This window comes from Drosophila subobscura, chromosome U (genome assembly GCF_008121235.1).
Source record: "Drosophila subobscura isolate 14011-0131.10 chromosome U, UCBerk_Dsub_1.0, whole genome shotgun sequence".
Taxonomy (NCBI): domain Eukaryota; kingdom Metazoa; phylum Arthropoda; class Insecta; order Diptera; family Drosophilidae; genus Drosophila; species Drosophila subobscura.
The window spans coordinates 10,624,907-10,642,805 of record NC_048534.1 but is presented as its reverse complement, the minus strand read 5'-3'; the positions used below and the strand labels follow the sequence as shown (position 1 = coordinate 10,642,805).

The 17,899-nt window shown below is 46.3% G+C and overlaps 6 protein-coding genes across 6 annotated transcripts in view; 2 read left to right on the top strand and 4 right to left on the bottom strand.

Moving 5' to 3' along the window:
* The first annotated feature begins 438 nt into the window (after positions 1–438).
* On the top strand, positions 439–1,514 carry LOC117900553. Its single transcript, XM_034810957.1, has 3 exons — positions 439–598; positions 653–777; positions 853–1,514. Exons 1-3 carry the CDS (start codon positions 550–552, stop codon positions 1,405–1,407), a joined length of 729 nt encoding a protein of 242 aa, XP_034666848.1. The 5' UTR covers positions 439–549; the 3' UTR covers positions 1,408–1,514.
* A 54-nt stretch (positions 1,515–1,568) lies between these two features.
* On the bottom strand, positions 1,569–4,711 carry LOC117901178 (papilin-like). Its single transcript, XM_034811830.1, has 11 exons — positions 4,535–4,711; positions 4,445–4,474; positions 4,223–4,381; positions 4,119–4,166; positions 3,854–4,063; positions 3,658–3,786; positions 3,337–3,597; positions 3,141–3,269; positions 2,820–3,080; positions 2,321–2,443; positions 1,569–2,254 (listed from the first exon to the last, which is right to left on the bottom strand). Coding segments are annotated over exons 1-11 (1,878 nt in total). The 5' UTR covers positions 4,537–4,711; the 3' UTR covers positions 1,569–1,728.
* A 132-nt stretch (positions 4,712–4,843) lies between these two features.
* On the bottom strand, positions 4,844–6,082 carry LOC117900552 (tetraspanin-33). Its single transcript, XM_034810955.1, has 3 exons — positions 5,250–6,082; positions 5,076–5,186; positions 4,844–5,012 (listed from the first exon to the last, which is right to left on the bottom strand). The coding sequence occupies exons 1-3, from the start codon at positions 6,000–6,002 to the stop codon at positions 4,893–4,895; spliced, it is 984 nt and encodes a 327-aa protein (XP_034666846.1). The 5' UTR covers positions 6,003–6,082; the 3' UTR covers positions 4,844–4,892.
* A 47-nt stretch (positions 6,083–6,129) lies between these two features.
* On the bottom strand, positions 6,130–7,097 carry LOC117900554 (protein swallow-like). The gene is made up of 2 exons (XM_034810958.1): positions 6,698–7,097; positions 6,130–6,634 (listed from the first exon to the last, which is right to left on the bottom strand). Exons 1-2 carry the CDS (start codon positions 6,906–6,908, stop codon positions 6,213–6,215), a joined length of 633 nt encoding a protein of 210 aa, XP_034666849.1. The 5' UTR covers positions 6,909–7,097; the 3' UTR covers positions 6,130–6,212.
* Positions 7,098–7,798: 701 nt separating this feature from the next.
* On the top strand, positions 7,799–9,394 carry LOC117900547 (lysosomal Pro-X carboxypeptidase). Its single transcript, XM_034810950.1, has one exon. It carries the CDS (start codon positions 7,884–7,886, stop codon positions 9,312–9,314), a length of 1,431 nt encoding a protein of 476 aa, XP_034666841.1. The 5' UTR covers positions 7,799–7,883; the 3' UTR covers positions 9,315–9,394.
* A 1,213-nt stretch (positions 9,395–10,607) lies between these two features.
* LOC117900545 (nesprin-1) overlaps positions 10,608–17,899 on the bottom strand; it is a 104,547-nt gene continuing 97,255 nt past the window's right edge. Inside the window, 5 exon segments of the mRNA XM_034810945.1 lie at positions 10,608–11,563; positions 11,776–11,843; positions 12,087–12,228; positions 12,887–13,513; positions 14,600–17,547. Of these exon segments, the coding sequence (XP_034666836.1) occupies positions 11,323–11,563; positions 11,776–11,843; positions 12,087–12,228; positions 12,887–13,513; positions 14,600–17,547 (4,026 nt within the window). The 3' untranslated portion in view covers positions 10,608–11,322.

Below are 17,899 nucleotides of genomic sequence, written 5' to 3'. Positions count from 1 at the left end.
CGCGGTCATACTGTTATGATATGAACTCTTTTGTTGTGCGCGCTATTTTTCAAATTTTTCAATGCTATCACTTAATAAACATGTCTCTCTTAATAATTTACATTCATTTACATACTGTAGACAAAGTCTCGCACTCGCTGGCCCATTGCGTGGGCGCTGACTTGGCCATGGGCGCAGGCATAGCTGTGAAGTTCAAGGAGGTCTTGAGTGCTTGGAATGGGACAAAGTCAGCGGCGTTCTGGAGTACGTGTTCGGGCAAGAGCAGCTGGAGGTTGTCGTCTACAACTTTGTGCCTCCACCAAGCAATTAAGAATCAATTCTAGGCCCTATATTCAAGAACATAGGGTACCGAAACTCCCATACGCATGCTTTTCAAGTGTCCCTCGAGAACCAGATATATTTCGGTATTTGATTGAGAGTCGTGCGGTATATTTTATCGACAAATCCGCGGTCACACTGGTTAGCACAAACTGCCGTTATGTCAAAATACAGTTCCTGAAGCGTCACTTTTTGTTTGTTTTGTGTTTACTTTAAGTTGAATAACACAAAATGGAATTGCGCAGCAACGCCTACCGCCGCTTAGTAGCCAAGCTTCAAGGTATGGTGCATATAATGTGGCTCACGCTATTCCAATATATCTATCCCCCCGCAGACGCTGGTGTCTATGAGGAAGGAATGCCATATGATGAACTTAAGCAGCTTGCGCAGGCCGTGGAAATGTCGGAACAGGAAGTCAATGAAAACGAAGAATACATGCAATTCGAACGTGTCCGCTACGTATGTTGAGCGTACTTTAAATCATATACAATGTAAATATGCTTGTGCTCATATTTTGCACGTGTTTTCTTGCAGGAGAGCGAGCTGGAGTTCTTGTCCTCGCAGCCCATGGATCGACGCCAATCAACCATGCTGCCGTCGCCGTCTCGTGCCTCGCCTGAGGAAATGGATGTTGATATGGGTGTGGATATCTCACAGCCTGATTGCAATAGTTCTGTTGGTGGGCCCATTCAACTGACAGTCCGTGCAACCGTACATCATGCCCTCGACTGGAGTCCCACCGCCGAGCGTCGGTCTGCACACAAGCGCAGAGCTGACAGCAACGGCAATACAATCGGCTTGGAGGAGAAGCGTTCCCGTACCGAAAACAGCAACAATCAGACGCAGCAGCAACAGCCGGCAGCCGCCGAGGGAGATGTCACTCCGCCATCAATCGCATCGATGGACTCTGGCGTCAGTGGGGATGAGCTGAGCTCGGTAACCTCCAGCGCATATGAAAGCAGCTCAGTGCTGTCCATTGGCGAGGTTCCCAGTGGTCTAATGGTCAGCACCAGCAGTGTCGCCGTGTCCGATCGATCGCGCAATAGCAACACCAGCAGCGAAATCTTTTCATATGAGAGCCACGAATGAGATGCCATTGTCGCATGTTTTGTTTGTTTTATTTAAGCCATACGTTATGTACAGAAATTGTGAGGCGTGGTTTTAAACACATTAAACACACATGTGTGTTAAACACACACAGATACACATTTATACAATTATTACCGTCAGCTTTGCACGTCTATGCGCTTGCGTGCAGACAACAAGGATCTTGCCCAGCACTGCCTCAACTAAGCCTAAGGAATTATTTATGTACATACATACACACGTCCATGCGCTTGTCGAAGTATTGAGGCGTACGCACAATGTATTATTCTTTATTATTATATCCGAATTCTCAATGTGAAAGCACTACTTGGGGGCCTCCCTCAAGGCTCTTTTGCTGCTAGCTATGGCTTTTTGCAGTGAGCGAATAGATTTTTTGGAAAACTGCAGAAAGTCCTGCTGGCTCACGCGCTCGTTCGCCAATAGGGCAGACACCTCCTGAAAGTGGTTTGTTGCGTCTAGGGGTGTGGCTAATTCAATAGGGGCGATGCTGCCTCTCTTACGCTTGGCCACACGCGCTCCAATTGATTCCGGATCATTGAAGTAGGCCGGTGCGGTGCGTCGACGACGAGTTGGCTGCAAATTAACTTTAGAATTGGATGGGTTCGATATTTGTGAAGAGATTGGCTGTGGGCTTTCGTGCATCTGTATGCCTGGAACGCCAAAAGCCACAACCTCGCTGTTGTCTGGAACGGCCACATCCCCGCTGTTGTCTGGAACGGCCACAGCCTCGCTGTTGTCTGGAACGGCCACATCCACGAAATTGTCTGTGGTGGAAACATCGTGAAAATCGTCTCCTATGAATGAACTTGAGCTTGGGACAACCATGTCGCTAGTCCAAGGGATTTATAAAAGTATTTATTTATTTATTACATTAACAGTCTCGTCATTTACTTACTCGGGACATGGTGAATCGTTGCCAGATAATTCGCCGCTGTATGAGCCGTCGCTGGATGAGCCTTCGCTGCTACTAGATGAATCGAAAAGATCCACATAGCACACCGATGCCTCCTCATCGGAGCTGTACAAAAAAAGAAAATGTAAGAAATGAAAATTTCATAAAAAAACCAAAAAGGAGACTGACTGCAAATTAACTTCAAAATTGGATATGTCCGATATTTGTGTAGAGCTTGTCCGTGTTATTACATTAACAGTCTCGTCATTAACTTACTCGGGACATGGTGAATCGTTGTCAGATGACTCGTCGCTGGATGATCCGTCGCTGGATGAGCCTTCTCTGCTCCTAGATGAATCGACAATATCCCCGTTGTGCGTAGATGCAGTAGGAGCATCGGCAGTAGGAGCGGTGTGTGGTGCATCCTCATCGGAGCTGTACAAAATAAATAAATGTAAGAAACGGAAATTTCATAAAAAAACCAAAGAGGAGGCAGACTGACTGCAAATTATCTTCAATATAAGATGTTTCCGATATTTGTGCAGAGCTTGTCCGTGTGTTTTCGTGCATCTGCATGTCTGGAACAGCCTCGCTGTTGTCTGGAACAGCATTATCCTCGCTATTGTCTGTGGTAGAACCATAGGGAACATCGTCTCCCTGCATGTGGAACGACGGGTTAAACACGAGATTGGAAGCATCTACCTCCACTTGCGGCACAATAGGCGGTCTTCGAGTTGGATTATCATCCAAACCGCTGGTCCTCCTAGGTATTTATAAAAGTATTTATTTGTTTATTACATTAAAAGTCTCGTCATTTACTTACTCGGGACATGGTGAATCGTTGTCAGATGACTCGTCGCTGGATGAGCCGTCGCTGGATGAGCCTTCGCTGCTACTAAAAGCAGTAGGAGCATCGGCAGTAGGAGTGGTGAGTGGTGCATCCTCGTCGGAGCTGTACAAAATAAATAAATGTAAGAAACGGAAATTTCATAAAAAAACCAAAGAGGAGGCAGACTGACTGCAAATTATCTTCAATATGAGATGTTTCCGATATTTGTGCAGAGCTTGTCCGTGTGTTTTCGTGCATCTGCATGTCTGGAACAGCCTCGCTGTTGTCTGGAACAGCATTATCCTCGCTATTGTCTGTGGTAGAACCATAGGGAACATCGTCTCCCTGCATGTGGAACCACGGGTTAAACACGAGATTGGAAGCATCTACCTCCACTTGCGGCACAATAGGCGGTCTTCGAGTTGGATTATCATCCAAACCGCTGGTCCTCCTAGGTATTTATAAAAGTATTTATTTGTTTATTACATTAAAAGTCTCGTCATTTACTTACTCGGGACATGGTGAATCGTTGTCAGATGACTCGTCGCTGGATGAGCCGTCGCTGGATGAGCCTTCGCTGCTACTAGAAGCAGTAGGAGCATCGGCAGTAGGAGTGGTGAGTGGTGCATCCTCGTCGGAGCTGTACAAAATAAATAAATGTAAGAAACTGAAATTTCATAAAAAAACCAAAGAGGAGGCAGACTGACTGCAAATTATCTTCAATATGAGATGTTTCCGATATTTGTGCAGAGCTTGTCCGTGTGTTTTCGTGCATCTGCATGTCTCGAACAGCATCATCCTCGCTATTGTCTGTGGTAGAACCATAGGGAACATCGTCTCCCTGCATGTGAAACGACGGGTTCAACACTAGATTGGAAGCATCTTCCTCCTCGGACACCATAGTCGCCTCCGAATTCCTAATTATGAGTCAATATAAAGCATTATTTCGTTACTTTCAATGGTTTAACTCACCAAATGTCATCTTCTATATGGGTTGGATTATCATGCAAACCGCTAGTCCTAGGTATTTATAAAAGTGTTGCCTTAATACAATAAAAGCCTCGTCATGTACTTACTCGGGACATGGTGAATCGTTGTCAGATGACTCGTCGCTGGATGAGCCGTCGCTGGATGCGTCTTCGCCGCTACTAGATGATTCGAAAACGTCCCCATAGTACGTCGATGGAGTAGGAGCATCGGCAGTAGGCGCGGTGAGTGATGCCTCCTCATCGGAGCTGTACAAAATAGGTAAATGTAAGAAACGAAAATTCCATAAAAAAACCAATAAGGTGACAGACCTCTGCTCGTCATCAGTATACGGTGATGGCCTGCAATGAACAAATTTGGAACTATTTATAAATTTTCGTGTTCTTATTATTTGTACTCACATTTTAAAACAATTATTCAGACTTTCTGGTTTTAACAATTTACGCTTACAGCTTTATGCCTCGTTAAGTCAAAAACTGAAAGTTCTATGACAAAAAGTGAAAAGGCTTCTGTGTGGCCGTAAAATGGCAGTGTTGGTAAAGTATTCAAAAAAGGTTACTTTGATCATTGCTGAAAGTGAAGCTGGTAATGCTTGGTTCTAGATAAGTTTAAATCAAATCTACTGCAGTTTCGGGAACCAAATATTATCGTGGATATGTCTTTAGTTGTAAGTTTAAATGAAATCAAGATGCAACTAAGATTTTAATATAAAAAAAAACAAAAAACTATAAAATATAAGAACAAAACGAAAACATCAACTTAATGTTCACAATCATCCTCCGCTGAGTCTTCGCAATTGCAATAGTGGCCTTCGGGTGCCATATCGGAAGCCAGATCCTCATCACCAATCACCAGGCAACGCACATTGGCGGGGTATTTCTATGGCCGGGACACATTTCTATAAAATACAACACAAAAAGCTACACATGTAGGCACACCCACCACAACGACCAGCGGATATCCGTCTTCATCTGTGAGACCCAAGTTGTCGCAGCAGCCATCGCTCTCGTTCTGGCGCTGCATTATGAATTTGGTCAGAAAGCAGAGCATGATCTGCAAGGAAAGTTAAAGACTATAATGAAAACCTACTTTCAAAATAATGCCATCGTCACTTACCAGAAATTTAAGGGACAGCAGAGCCAGTCCCAGCTGCGTGTACAAGAGCCGCCACAGGGCTTTGCAAAACACTTGCAGGCAGCCGTTGGTGTGGATGGAATCGAGCGAGAAGGAAGGGAACGGCTGCTGTTCATCGCCGGGCACTTCTGGGTTCGTGCTACTCTCACATCCTCGCTTGCAGCATGTGTAGGGTGCCAGGATCCCGTTGGAACCTCTTGCTGTCGAGCAGTTATCGTTATCCTCCTGCTGGGGCATCCAGTCGGCATTCATCCAATCCTTGTAGCTGTGAACTCCACAGCATTCTTTATGCAGTTGCAGACCATCCCACAGCAGCTTCCACTCCGGACACGAGTAGTACATATCGATGCCACGGATCAGCGACGTTTCGGCTCCATTTTCGAACACTTTAGCGCTGCGGTACACGTTCCAAAGAGACGCCAAGCCCGAGGCAACGATGACGCAGGAATAAAATAGCCAAATGGACAGAAGTAATTGAATGTTGGGCGTGCAACGCCGCTTCCACAAGCGCCTCCACATGGACAGACTGCACAGGAATGTCAGAATCAGCTGTGCCCCAAATATATAGATATTCAGCAAGTAACCGTGGACCGAGCGACACTCAATCTCTGACAAATAGCCAGTGAGAATTGCGTGGTAATAGGCCGTTACGGTGATTAGTAGCAATCCGATGATCGCCTCGATGACCAGTAGGAGTGTTATGTAAACAGAGGCGTAGCGAAAAGGCTGTCGCATTTGAACATCATCGTTTGCATCTGATTAAGTATTTAGTCTTCAAGGTCGTGCGGATTCTAATGTTAAATTGAATTTAATTTTACGCTGATTTCAATGTTGTTAAGTCGAGTTTAATTTTCAGGGCAAGCTATGTAAAGCCGGTAGGCTTTACTTCCCTACAATACAGTGAATAAATAATGAATTTTGAATACAATAAATAAAACGAACCCCTCACAACTGTGCCTTAGAGGAGTACCTTGACGGAGTGTCGCTCGCGGGTCGCCTGCTGGCTTCCAGTCGTTGGCGAATCTTGGTCAAACCGCGCGTCATCTGCATGGTTTCTATCACATTCTCGTTCAACTTTGCCTGCAGATAGTTAATGTATGCCTGCGAGCTCAGCTTTTCTGCCGCCAGGCGCACCTTGTCATTTCTCAGACGCTCGTTCTCCTCGAGCAGGCGGTCATTCTCAGCGAGCAAACGCTCGTAGCTGCTCCTATTGCTGACAGCCAGTGGGTCGTCAAGGTTGTGCACCTCGCTCACCCAGAAGTCGCGGCCGCGCTCTCTGGGCGTCAGGCACTCCAGCAGGGAACTGCGGCGATTCTGCTTGCCGTTTGCACTGCGACGCTGCTGGTCTTCCTGGGCTTGTATGCCCGCTGTTTATAATTGTCCATGATTATAGGGAATGCTGCCAATAATACGGCTTATGCATCGCTTACCTTCGCGCTTATCGGGGCTCACTTGAGTTTTGGCGCCGCGCTGACTTGCGCCACTAAGCGCCATGGAGCTGCGGCTCTCATTGTTATTTTTCGCAGTGCGTCGCTGCTGGTCAATAGCGTGCAGATTTGCAATGCTTAGTGCCACTTTGCTGGGCACGTGCTTGAAACGCTCTATGGTTTTCGGCGAATGGAAGAACCTGGGCAGACTCATTTTTACAGGACCAAGTGAATTTGATGAACGCGACACCACAGATTATTTTGTGTAACGTTAGCACTGCTAATTGCTAACAGCTGTATGTATAAAATTCTGTCTTTCCCCGAAGTGTATATTGTTCAAAATATTGTGAGTTAATGTACATATGCACATATGTAAGTATATACATTAAACTCAAAGCACTATAAAGCATTAAGGAAAAGGTAAATTCAGGCTGTCATTTAAATGCAAAGTAAATAATATACCATATAAATACAGGGTACATGTATATCTAAAAGTTATTTAGCAAAGATTTTTAAAGCTTTTATTGTGGTTTAACTTAATATATCTAGATGGCGACACGCAAGAACCAACAGCAAAATATATGTGAGAGATGTAAGTGTAAAATCATGATGTTCACGTTCTATAAAAAGGGTCTTATCAAAAAATGAATGAAGAATCTTTAAAAATTTATAAAATTGTTATTTAGACTGGCTAATACATTGTATTTACCCCGTTTTAAATGAATGTGATTTTGCTGATTAAAGAGAGGGTGGTAAGTGGGTTAAGTTTTCTTCTTTCTTTTGTATATTTTGAAATTGGGATCGTATTTTGGTATATTTTTGAGGGTTAGGCTGGTGGAATGAGCAACATTCTAGTACCCTTTGGGGGAAAGATTTAACCTTTTTTTTGTAACCAATACAACAAAAGTGTGTTCTGAAAATTAGCCAATCTAGCAGAGAATGACTTGATTAATCGAAAAAAGAAATTAGTTTACTGCGGATGGTGCTAACTAGCTGGTAATATTAATCAGAATATCAAAATCGAGAAAAATGTAAGATTTACGGTATATTCTGGTATATTTCTGAGGGTCAGTCGGTATATTCGCGGTCGAACAAGTATGTAAAATCCCGGCTTAGAGATAACGAATTCTAAATTGTTTTATTAAACCGTCTCCAGTGCGTAGTTTCACTGTATTCTGTTACTCCCGAGATGATTGGTTCAATTGGAGCTGCTGCGGCAGCAATTTGTATAATTATATGCACTGCTGCTCTCCAAGTGGAAGCAGGCGGGGCTGAGGTCAAGTTCAAGTACGAAATCAAGGAGTTTCAAGTGCCGCTGGACCATTTCAGCTTTCTGAGCAATGCCACCTTCAACATTCGGTATCTGTACAACGATTCCTTTGTGGACAAGAAGAATGCGCACACTCCGATCTTCTTTTACACTGGCAACGAGGGCGACATCGAGCTGTTTGCGCAGAACACGGGCTTCATGTGGGAGCTGGCCGAGAAACAGAGGGCACTGCTGATTTTTGCGGAGCATCGCTATTATGGAAAATCACTGCCATTCGGGGCCTCAACGTTCAACGCCAGCCTGCCGGATCACTTGGCCTACTTTACGGTGGAGCAGACGCTGGAAGATTACGCAATGTTGATCACGTTCCTACGCAACGATCTCCCATTGCCGGTGGTGGCCTTTGGCGGCTCCTACGGCGGCATGCTGGCTGCCTGGTTCCGCATGAAGTATCCGCACCTTGTTGCCGGAGCATTAGCTGCGTCGGCACCCATTCTCCAGTTTCCTGGCATAACCGACTGTGATATATTCTACAGAATAGTCACATCGGTGTTCCAGAATGCCTACAATTCCAATTGTACAACTAACATTGGCCGTTCGTGGAAGACCTTTGAGACACTGGGTGGAACCGAGGCAGGCAAGAAGCAAATCTCCGATGCTTTCCACCTGTGCAATCCCATCAAAAACGATGCAGACCTGAAGAAATTCCTGGACTACATAGAGGAGGTCTACGGAAATCTAGCCATGGTCAACTATCCGTACAACAGCAGTTTCCTAGCTCCGCTACCGGCCTACCCAGTGCGTCAGGTCTGCTTTTACCTCAAGGACCTACACCAGAACGACGCAGATCTGCTGCATGCCATGGCCAGTGCCCTGGCTGTCTACACAAACTACACAAACTCTGCCAAATGCCTGGACATCTCTGTCAACTCGAATGCCGACGAATCCGGCTGGAATGTGCAGACCTGCAACCAGATGGTCATGCCATTCTGCTCCAACGGCACCGACACCATGTTCCGTCCCTCGAACTGGAACTTTAAGGAGTTTTCCGATAAATGCTACAAGGACTACCGTCTAACACCCAAGCCTTACGACATAATCCTACGTTATGGTGGCAGGAATATTGAGACGGCCACCAATATCATATTTAGCAATGGCCTGTTGGACCCATGGAGTGGCGGCGGTGTTTTGCAGGCCCCCAATAATAAGGTGGATATTATTATTTTGCCGGAGGGCGCCCATCACTTGGACTTGCGGCACAGCGACCCTGCTGATCCGCCATCGGTGCGCGATGCACGCAATAAGGAAGCTTCTATAATTGCACGATGGATTCAAGAGTTTGCGTACTGAAACAATGGGTAAATCACAACACTCTTTCAGAGTTTAGCCCTCTTCGAACAAACCATACAAAGCCATTATAATCAAACATTAAAAAATATGTATCTTAATATGGATTTTATAAATAAATATTACATTATTTTAAAATTCGTTTGTAATCTCATTTGCGAACCTTATGAACTTGAACCTGATCTGCCATCTGTGTGTGATGCCTACGATAAGGAAGTAACTAGATTTCCTTTCCTTCAGATTTCCTCTTATATTGAATAGTTCGTATAGGCCCAATGGACTTATTAATAGTATTTTGAAATCATTTCGAAATCTTCCTCCCTCCCTAAAGGGAAAATTCTACAGAATTGATTTATTTTTTAAATTTTTCTTTAATAATCATAATGCATATAAAGGTACAGTTGTTCACAAGAAAGGAAATCTTAAAATGCTACATAAATTATATAAATTTATAACGTTTCATTTGTAACCAGATAGAAGCAGCGAAATACACAAATTTAACATTTTTAATCAACTTAATTAAATACATAATAAATCGCATATGTCTAATAAATAAATGTATGTATTTTCTCAATAATTGCTCAAGCGTTAAATAATAAAAAATATATGTTTAATAAACAAGTTGATACATAAGTATAAGGCAAATAGAATTAGGTGTTTATCAAAAAATATTAACAACAAAATGTTTTCTTTTTTACTGGATGGACTTAAGGCCATTTCTATATGCAAATTGCATTTTTACGATTTTTTTGTGTTTTGTTTTTCATTAGTTTTTAATTTCAATTTGTTGTATACGCATTTTACAGTATTTTCTTTATATAGAAAATTTGTTGGTTGGTTTAGCACCGGCATAGGACACTTGCTTCGTATTTGTTCAATGCTCGTGATGCGCACGCTCCGCTCCCCCTCAAAGAGGTAGCATCATGGGCCAGTCATGTCTATGGTTGTAATTTTGGAAATGAGTATCAGGAATGCATGAAAATGTCTTCGAGTCATCGCTGTGTTGGTATTTAAGGATTGGAACTGCCGTGAGCACCTGTGGCTGGTTTTCTACAAGCAGTTCGATTGTTCTCTTAACCAGGACCGTGGGAGAGAGCTTGGTCGTTTGGTAGAGTTTATCCTTGGGCAACAAAGACTCTCAGTGGCCAGGGTCTATTCAAAAGCCAATGGCCTACGGCCAGCCGAGACGCCTTGTAATTTGGGAGAAAGACGCTTGGCTGACCACAAGCATTGGTTTTTGAATAGCTTTCCCAGGCATTTGGTCTATGTGGGTCATGATTTGTCTTGGGTTTTTTGTTGTTCAGTTTCGTGGCCGACTGATGGCAACAGCAGCGGCTAGTGGCCATGGGTTAGTGCAAAAATGTTCCACGAGATTCGCAAAGACCATGTCCACCTTCCGCTGCTGCTGCAATTGCTCTATGGATGAAGGGAGCGTGCGCTTATGAGTAAAATTTTCGTGTGCGTATTTTGATTTCGTTTTAGCTTAGTTATTTTATATACAAAATGTTGGGGTTTCTTTATAGTTCTGGGATCGTATATATATATGAATATATAAATTGTTTGCTGTGCAAATATATATGTATGTATAATGTATATATCGTTTTACAAAAGTGTTTCGTTACTTTGTCGTTAGTTTGTTGAATATAGTTTCTCATTCTTTCAAGTGTTTTTTTGTGTTTATGCTCGTCGAGTCTAGGGTTTTGTTTTGTTTTGATTTGTTTTGGGGGTATACGAGTAGGTCGTTATAATCATTATGTACAATACAGTTACAGATTTGTGTTTTAATTTTAATTGAATGCCTTTAGCTATACAAAACATACTAAACGGTCAAAATGTGAAATTTGTCATAATTCCAAATATTTTTAAACAGGAAATTTCTTATAAAGGCATTTGTTAATTAAGGGATTATTCTGTTATATATTTGTTTAGTTTATGTTCTTGTTTCTTGCACTTATCCAATAGCAACTCGACAGCTTATTCTTTCCTTTTTGTTTGACATTTTTGAGGGGGTTTACGTTGGCGGCGGTCCATGGGGATACGACAACATTGGCTCCAGACTCCGTGCAAATGTGTTCGAGAACATGCACGTATAGTCCTCACCGTGGGGCACCAGTGTTGCCACACCTAAAAGCAACAGCATGAGCGCCTGTATGGGCAGGGAGGCACGGGCAACGCGGCCTAGGAAGCGAGCACCGCGTGCCAGCACCGTGGTATTGATGACATCGCCATCGACAGCATCGCCATCGGTGTTGCTACAATTGGGGATAGTCGAGATATACATTAGTAAATGGGCCACATACCAAATCTCACATTTAACAATGACAAAATGCATGCAAGAATGGACTAAAACGGAACCACATACATATGTGCCCAAATACAGTGGGAATAATGTACGGAGGTGCACATGTTGCTCTAAAATCTACGATGCATTCAACTGAAAAATTATACTTCTATCAATATTTACTTTGCATTTTCTGTGTTTGGTGCGGCGGCCTGCATAGAAGAGGTTGATAATGTAGTATTATCCAAAAGCTAGATATGATGCCATAATGGAAAAGAAAGGAAATCAAATAAATTACAAATAAAATATAAATCATAATTAATATAATTTTGGTTTCAATTTTGAGATGGGTCTTCATTTATGGTACACTTGTCGTTAAATTTTGGACAGCCAATTCGTTTCACTTACTTTTGGTGCGCTTACAAATCAACAAATAAAACAGATTCTCTTTTTCTTTTTTGAGGACAATTCAACACGTTTGGACTAGGACTTACCTCACTCGACAACATGTGCAGCGGCACACCAAGATTGTCGCCCTCGTAGCCGAGCACTGCGCCCAGCTTGACAATGTAAATGCCGGAGAGACGACGCAGCGATTGCAGACGCAGACGGAGATCGGTCAATCTGGAAAGGGTTCTAGAACATTTAAAATAATTGCCAACGGCCCTTGAGGTGTTTGTTTGGATGAAGGGTTAGAATGGGCGGACGAAAGAATTTTGAGTACCAAAAAAATAACACAAAAAATAAATATATGTATAAATATACGCAACAAAAACAGCAAAACAAACACAAAATGTTGTTCATAGGCAGAGACAAATGTTTGGGATACTAATTGATACTGCACTAAAAAAATGAAAAATTATAATTTTTACTGGGTAGAAAAGTCCTCGAGGTGGGAAAGTGAAAAGTTGTGCCAAAAGTTGTAGATAGTTTTTAGTATAATTTTGTTGGAGTAATGTGGAAATTTGTTTTATAGAAAAGTGTTTCCAAAAAAGCTTTTCGTGTTGTAATGTCAATAAAAGCATTGAAGGCAAATATCTTTCGAAATTTGAATGAAAAAAGCACATGGAGAGTGGTAGAAAAGAATTTTCTAATAGAATTCAAGAAGAAATTAACTACTTAAAGTACAAATACAAATCCGCAAGAGTAATTTCCGCCCAACTAATAAATGTTTCTAAAACCCATCCTTATTTTATTTCAATCTAACTCCTAAAGTCTTGGGCACATCTAAGCTCAAGCGGCACCTACGAATCGTTTCGTTCCGCCCTCGAAACTGGCACCTGGGAGACCTTACCTTTCGTAGGTATGTTGGGACTGTTCCTCAGAGCCTTCGACAGAGCGGAGTAGCTGATCGGCGGCATCCTGTAGACTCACGACACGCGGCTCACAGCGTTCCAATTCGGCGCGCAGATCTTTGAATTTCTTGAACTTGGTCTCAAGGACCGAACGCTCCTCGGTGAGATCCACGGGCTCGGAGGCTTTGATGTTCTGCTCGGTGCGCTGCAACCAATCGACCAGCTCATCGATGGTCTGATGGAACTCACTGTTGCCCATGAGGGCGGTCTGCAGCAGAGCCTGCCATTTGGTGGCATTGATGCAGACATTGTTCCAGCGCTCGTTATCCGCATCGAGGCGAGAGCGCAGCTGGCGGGCCTTCTCCGTGTCCAGGGTGTGGGTGGCCAGATGATCACCGACCACATTCAGGGACGAAATGATCGACTTGTGACTCTCCAGATCCAGCAGGAACTCGCGATGATCCTGTGTCACATCCTCCAGCAGCTCAATGTTGGACGGTGGTGCCGTTTGAGCCTTTTGTGTGCTCTCGGCGAACTGCAGCCACTGCTCCAGGCGCCACAGATCGTTGTCGATCTGCTGCCAGTTTCGTTGCGTGCAGAGCGGACACGTTAGACGGCCGACCTCGCTAAGGAAGATACAAATCAAAGTATAGTTAGTGATATGTTGAAAGAATGATTGTTAATGTTTAATTGTTAGCATAAGCTGTGCTAATAATAGCTTTGATATGGCTTTAAGCAGCGTCAGCTTGGGCATCATAGTTCTTTCTCATTTGCTGTGCTCCAACCTGGAGTCTGGCAGTTATTTGGTTAGCAGCTGCCAGCTTTTGTCTAGTGGAGTTCACACACCAAACACTTGGAACACACAGGAGTGGTGCACAGCAGGAGATGGAACTACAATTGAGGCGCAGGCAGGTAGTCAGGAATGTATTTAGCGAACACTTACTGTATGCAGTTGGACTTGTAGGACGCAGGTAGTAGGCACCTGGTTGATGCACGTTCGTTCAAGTTAAGCATTTTGAAGGTGTAATGTTTAGAGAGTGTTTGTTTATGCGTGTCGTGTGTGTGAGTGTGACAGAAGTAGGCAACAGCGAGAGAGATGGAAAGCAATAAAACATTTTGTTAGTCAACAACCCAAACACCAATAAAAACATAAATATCAAAGCACTTGCAAAACCAAAGCCAGGACTAATAAAATTATGAAAAATAAACCGCAGCCATAAATCGAACTATCAAAATATATTTTAAAATCTCTACAGTCGGAATGTGTTTCCAGGCATCCAAACAGCGACTGACTAAATGCTCATTTAGAAAGATTGCAGCTTAATCTTGCTTCAATTTACTGTCCACAAACACAAGTCATCTGTTATAATATAATCAATTATGCAGGATGCCGTTTGCCTCTCAATAAGAAGTTGATTTAGGAGCAGTTGAGACACAGAATAGAGAATGGTTCTACAATATGCCACTTTTACTCCACAGTAATTTATTTATTAACTAAGTATAACGCTTAATATTTGGATCAATTGCATATCTTGAGGCATTTTCAAACTCTTCTGTTAGCATTGGAAACACGAAAATTAATGACGTAAAATCCACCACAAAATGAAACAAAACCCATAAAGAACGCAGGTGAAGACTAAAAGGGATCTAAGGTTTTGCAAGTCTTCAATAAATGTACATAAATATCTATGAAAGTTTATATTTTTGCTCACCTTGCATTCTGATCGTGCTGCTGTCGCGCCTTCCACTGCGACTGCAGTGTTGCAAAGCGCAACGTGAGCTCTGAGACGGTTTCCGACTGGGCAGCCTGGCTGTCGGCCTGGCATTCGGTTAGCAGCAGATTGCTGAGATGCTTGACTAGTTCCGTTGAGGACTGGGCGTTGCCCAGCAGCTTGGCTATCTTCTGTGGGCCCGGCTTGCGTGTCTTGTCCACAATCGTACGCTGCAGCTCGTCCAGATTGTTCTGGCACTCGGCAATGGCCGTCTGCAGCTCCATGATGTACGCATCCTTGGCAGTGATGGAGGTCTCGCGATGCATCTGCTGTGCCTGGCGCATCTTCCGCTGGGACAGCGTGTTCACCTGAACGGCTGCATTGGCCGCCTCGCTGACTGCCACGGCAGCACTTTGAGCCGCTCTGGCCAGCCAGCTGGTCTTCAGGGTGACGATGCGCGTCTGAACTGTCTGCCAGAGTGTGGTGTAGACGGTTATCAGTTCGAGCATTTGCTTCAGTTGTGGCTGCTGCTGCTTGGATCGTGTCTTGGCATCCTGGGCCAAGGCATCCGCTTGCTGGACATGCTTTTGGGCATCCTGCAGCTTGCGCTCGAGGTTCTCCAAACGCTGCAGCACCGCCTTGGGCTCAGCCTCAGCTGTTGGGCTGGGCAGTTGCTCGAGCGCCTTCTGTATGGCTGTCAGGGATTGAGTGGCCTCCTGCTGGGCGGCATGGAACTCTCGCAGCACCTTGGCATCCTTGTCAATGGCATCGAGCAGGGCATGGCAGCGTGGCGTCAGTTGGCGCCACTTGCTCAGCATCACCTTGGTGGGCAGCGTGAGTTTCTGTATGTTCTCGGGATCCACACCCGTGGCCATCGTCAGCTTGGCGTACGTCTGTTCCAGATGCCGCAGATTCACCGACTGACTGTCGAGTTCATCCAGCTTGGAGCGCAGCTCCTTCTGGCGCTCCTCCAGCTTCTGCTTGCCGCTGGACTTGTGCTCGCGTTCGTAGCCCGCCAGTTGGGTTTCCTGCTTGCCCAGCCAGTTCTTGTGTTCGGCCGTTTGCTTGATCAAACTCTGCAGCAGGTTCCAAATGCTGAGAATGCGCTGCTTACGCTCCGCCGACTGACTGCAGACGTTCTTCCAGCGCTGCTCGAGATTTTGGGCGGAGGATGCCAGGCCGGAGGTGTTCACCTGAGTGCGCCAGCTGTCGGCATCGTTCAGCAGCATCTCCACGAGGTTCAGGACCTCGCCAACATTGCTGCTGTGGTGCTCGATGGATCGCTGGATCTGCTCGTGCTCCTTCAGCTTGGCCTCGATCACGTTCGGGGTGTAGCTGTCGAAGCTGAGCGGTTTGTCCAGCTGCGACTCCACCTCAAAGAGCCACGCTCGGATGAGCGCTATCCGCTCCTCCAGCCGCAGCAGCGTCATCTTCAGCTCGCCGATCTTCGTGGCCCGCTGCTTGCACAGGTACTTGAGTCGCTGCCAGCGATCGATGAGGGCATCGCTCTGCTGCTGCACCTGGGCCCGCACCTCGGGCTCCTCGGCGTACAGCGAGAGCAGCTCTCGGCTCGTGGAGAGCAGCCATTCGCGCTCCTTGTCGCGCAACTGCAGCTCGGCGTTGACTTGCTGCTCCAGCTGCTTGGCTGCCTGCTCCGGATTGGCCATGGCCGAGACATCGGCATCGCGTTCGACGCGCTGCTCGAGTCGCTGCAGCCACTGGGAGATGCGTCCGTAGCGGACTTGGTAGTTGGATTGCAGGGACAGCCGCTCGTCAATGCTGTTGATGAGACTTGCCAGCTGGTAGTCGAGGTCCGCGTGCTGCTGCCACAGCAGCCAATTGCGCTGGCGAATGGTCTTCATGTCGTGCGGACTAACGCACTCCTTCAGCTCCTCCTGGGTGACCGTGAGGCTCTCCAGCGCCGGCACTTGTGCGCCCAACTGGACACGCTGTGCCCGCAGTGCCTGCAGCAGCTGCTCAATGGCCGCTGGCTGGGTGGGCAGCGGTTCGCTGCTGCTGTCCAGCAGCTTCTGGGCTGCTCCAAACTCCTTTTGCAGCTGCAGCACACGCTGCTCGTAGGTCTCCGAGAGCTGGCTGATGCGGTGCAGGAATCCCTGCCAGGTTTCGAGGGCGGCGCGCAGATTGTTGATGCGCTGCCCGATGCTGGCCTGCTCCATGCGCATGGCGGTGGCCAGAGCCTCGTCGCAGTGGCGCGACAACTGTTGCTGCTGCTCCTGCAGGGACTTGCTCTGCTGCTCGCCCTGGTCCAGCTGATGCAGCAGACCATCCAGGCGGCTCTTCAGGTGCGGCACACGCTTCAGGTGGATGTAGCGAAGCTGAAGATTGTTGCGCTCCGCCTCGCGTTGTCGCAGCCAGTCGAGCAGGGCCGCCAGCTGCTGGCGGTAGGCATTCCAGCCGCTCACACGACGCTCCAGTTCCCCGTTGCGCTGCATGATCCGCGACAGCGTTTCGTTGTGCAGATTGGTCAGCGCCTTGTACTGCTCCGAGAGCTCCGACTCGAGTGGCGTCTCTGCCAGCACGCTCTGCTGGGAGATCAAGAGGTTCTGGTGGATGGCGCACAGCTGCTGCTGCTCGCGCAGACTGCTGTAGTCCTCGGGTATGGCACAGGAGAGGAAGGACTGCACATGCTGCAGATACTGACGCCACAGGCGCAGTGCCTCGGAGCTGTTCTGGCTGCGGGCCAGCCGCGTGGACAGGCGATGGTACTCCTGGAACGTGTCCTGGAATATCTTCTGCCACAGGGCCAGCACCTCGAGTATCCCATCATCGGCGACACTTGTGGGCGCCACTTCGTTGCTCTGCTGCTGTCGCTCACGCAACTGCCGCAGCTGCTCCTCCGTGCGGGCCAGAGTCTGCAGATGGGCACGCAGCGCGGCCAACTGCTCCTCGCTCTCCCTGGGCGTTTGCGGCGCCTCGCGTGATATGTCCTGCAAAGAGAAAAGATATTATTTACATATATTAATACTGTATTTTCAGTGCTGGTCAGTTGTTTGGTGCAGCGCTAATTGGCCTGACCCTAATATGGGTTGCACTCCGATGTCTCCAGTTACCCGCTGCATGGCTGCATGGCTGCATGGCTTCGCCTCGAAGACAATGAAACATTGACAGCCCGTTGGCAACTCTTTCTGCCACACCGACTGGCAATGACCTCATGCTAACGACACGCGCTCTCTACTCACTACCACTAGCTCTGGCTATGGCTCTGGCTTTCTGCCTCTTGCCAACTTCAATTGTCTCGCGGTGCAGTGGGAGGCGGCGGCGGCGGCACGCTTTAAACTG

Bases quoted from the DNA above. Each gene is read 5' to 3' on its own strand.
- LOC117900553 (XM_034810957.1), top strand. From the start codon at position 550: ATGGAATTGCGCAGCAACGCCTACCGCCGCTTAGTAGCCAAGCTTCAA. The intron at 599-652 runs GTATGGTGCATA...ATCCCCCCGCAG, and splicing joins CTTAGTAGCCAAGCTTCAAG to ACGCTGGTGTCTATGAGGAA. The intron at 778-852 runs GTATGTTGAGCG...GTTTTCTTGCAG, and splicing joins AATTCGAACGTGTCCGCTAC to GAGAGCGAGCTGGAGTTCTT.
- LOC117901178 (XM_034811830.1), bottom strand. The intron at 4,167-4,222 runs GTAAGTACATGA...ATAAATACCTAG, and splicing joins AACGATTCACCATGTCCCGA to GACTAGCGGTTTGCATGATA. The intron at 2,444-2,819 runs GTCAGTCTGCCT...TTTTTTGTACAG, and splicing joins TATATTGAAGATAATTTGCA to CTCCGATGAGGAGGCATCGG.
- LOC117900552 (XM_034810955.1), bottom strand. From the start codon at position 6,002: ATGCGACAGCCTTTTCGCTACGCCTCTGTTTACATAACACTCCTACTG. The intron at 5,187-5,249 runs GTAAGTGACGAT...CTTTCCTTGCAG, and splicing joins TGCTGTCCCTTAAATTTCTG to ATCATGCTCTGCTTTCTGAC. The intron at 5,013-5,075 runs GTGGGTGTGCCT...TCCCGGCCATAG, and splicing joins GATATCCGCTGGTCGTTGTG to AAATACCCCGCCAATGTGCG.
- LOC117900554 (XM_034810958.1), bottom strand. From the start codon at position 6,908: ATGAGTCTGCCCAGGTTCTTCCATTCGCCGAAAACCATAGAGCGTTTC. The intron at 6,635-6,697 runs GTAAGCGATGCA...AATTATAAACAG, and splicing joins GAGCCCCGATAAGCGCGAAG to CGGGCATACAAGCCCAGGAA.
- LOC117900547 (XM_034810950.1), top strand. From the start codon at position 7,884: ATGATTGGTTCAATTGGAGCTGCTGCGGCAGCAATTTGTATAATTATA.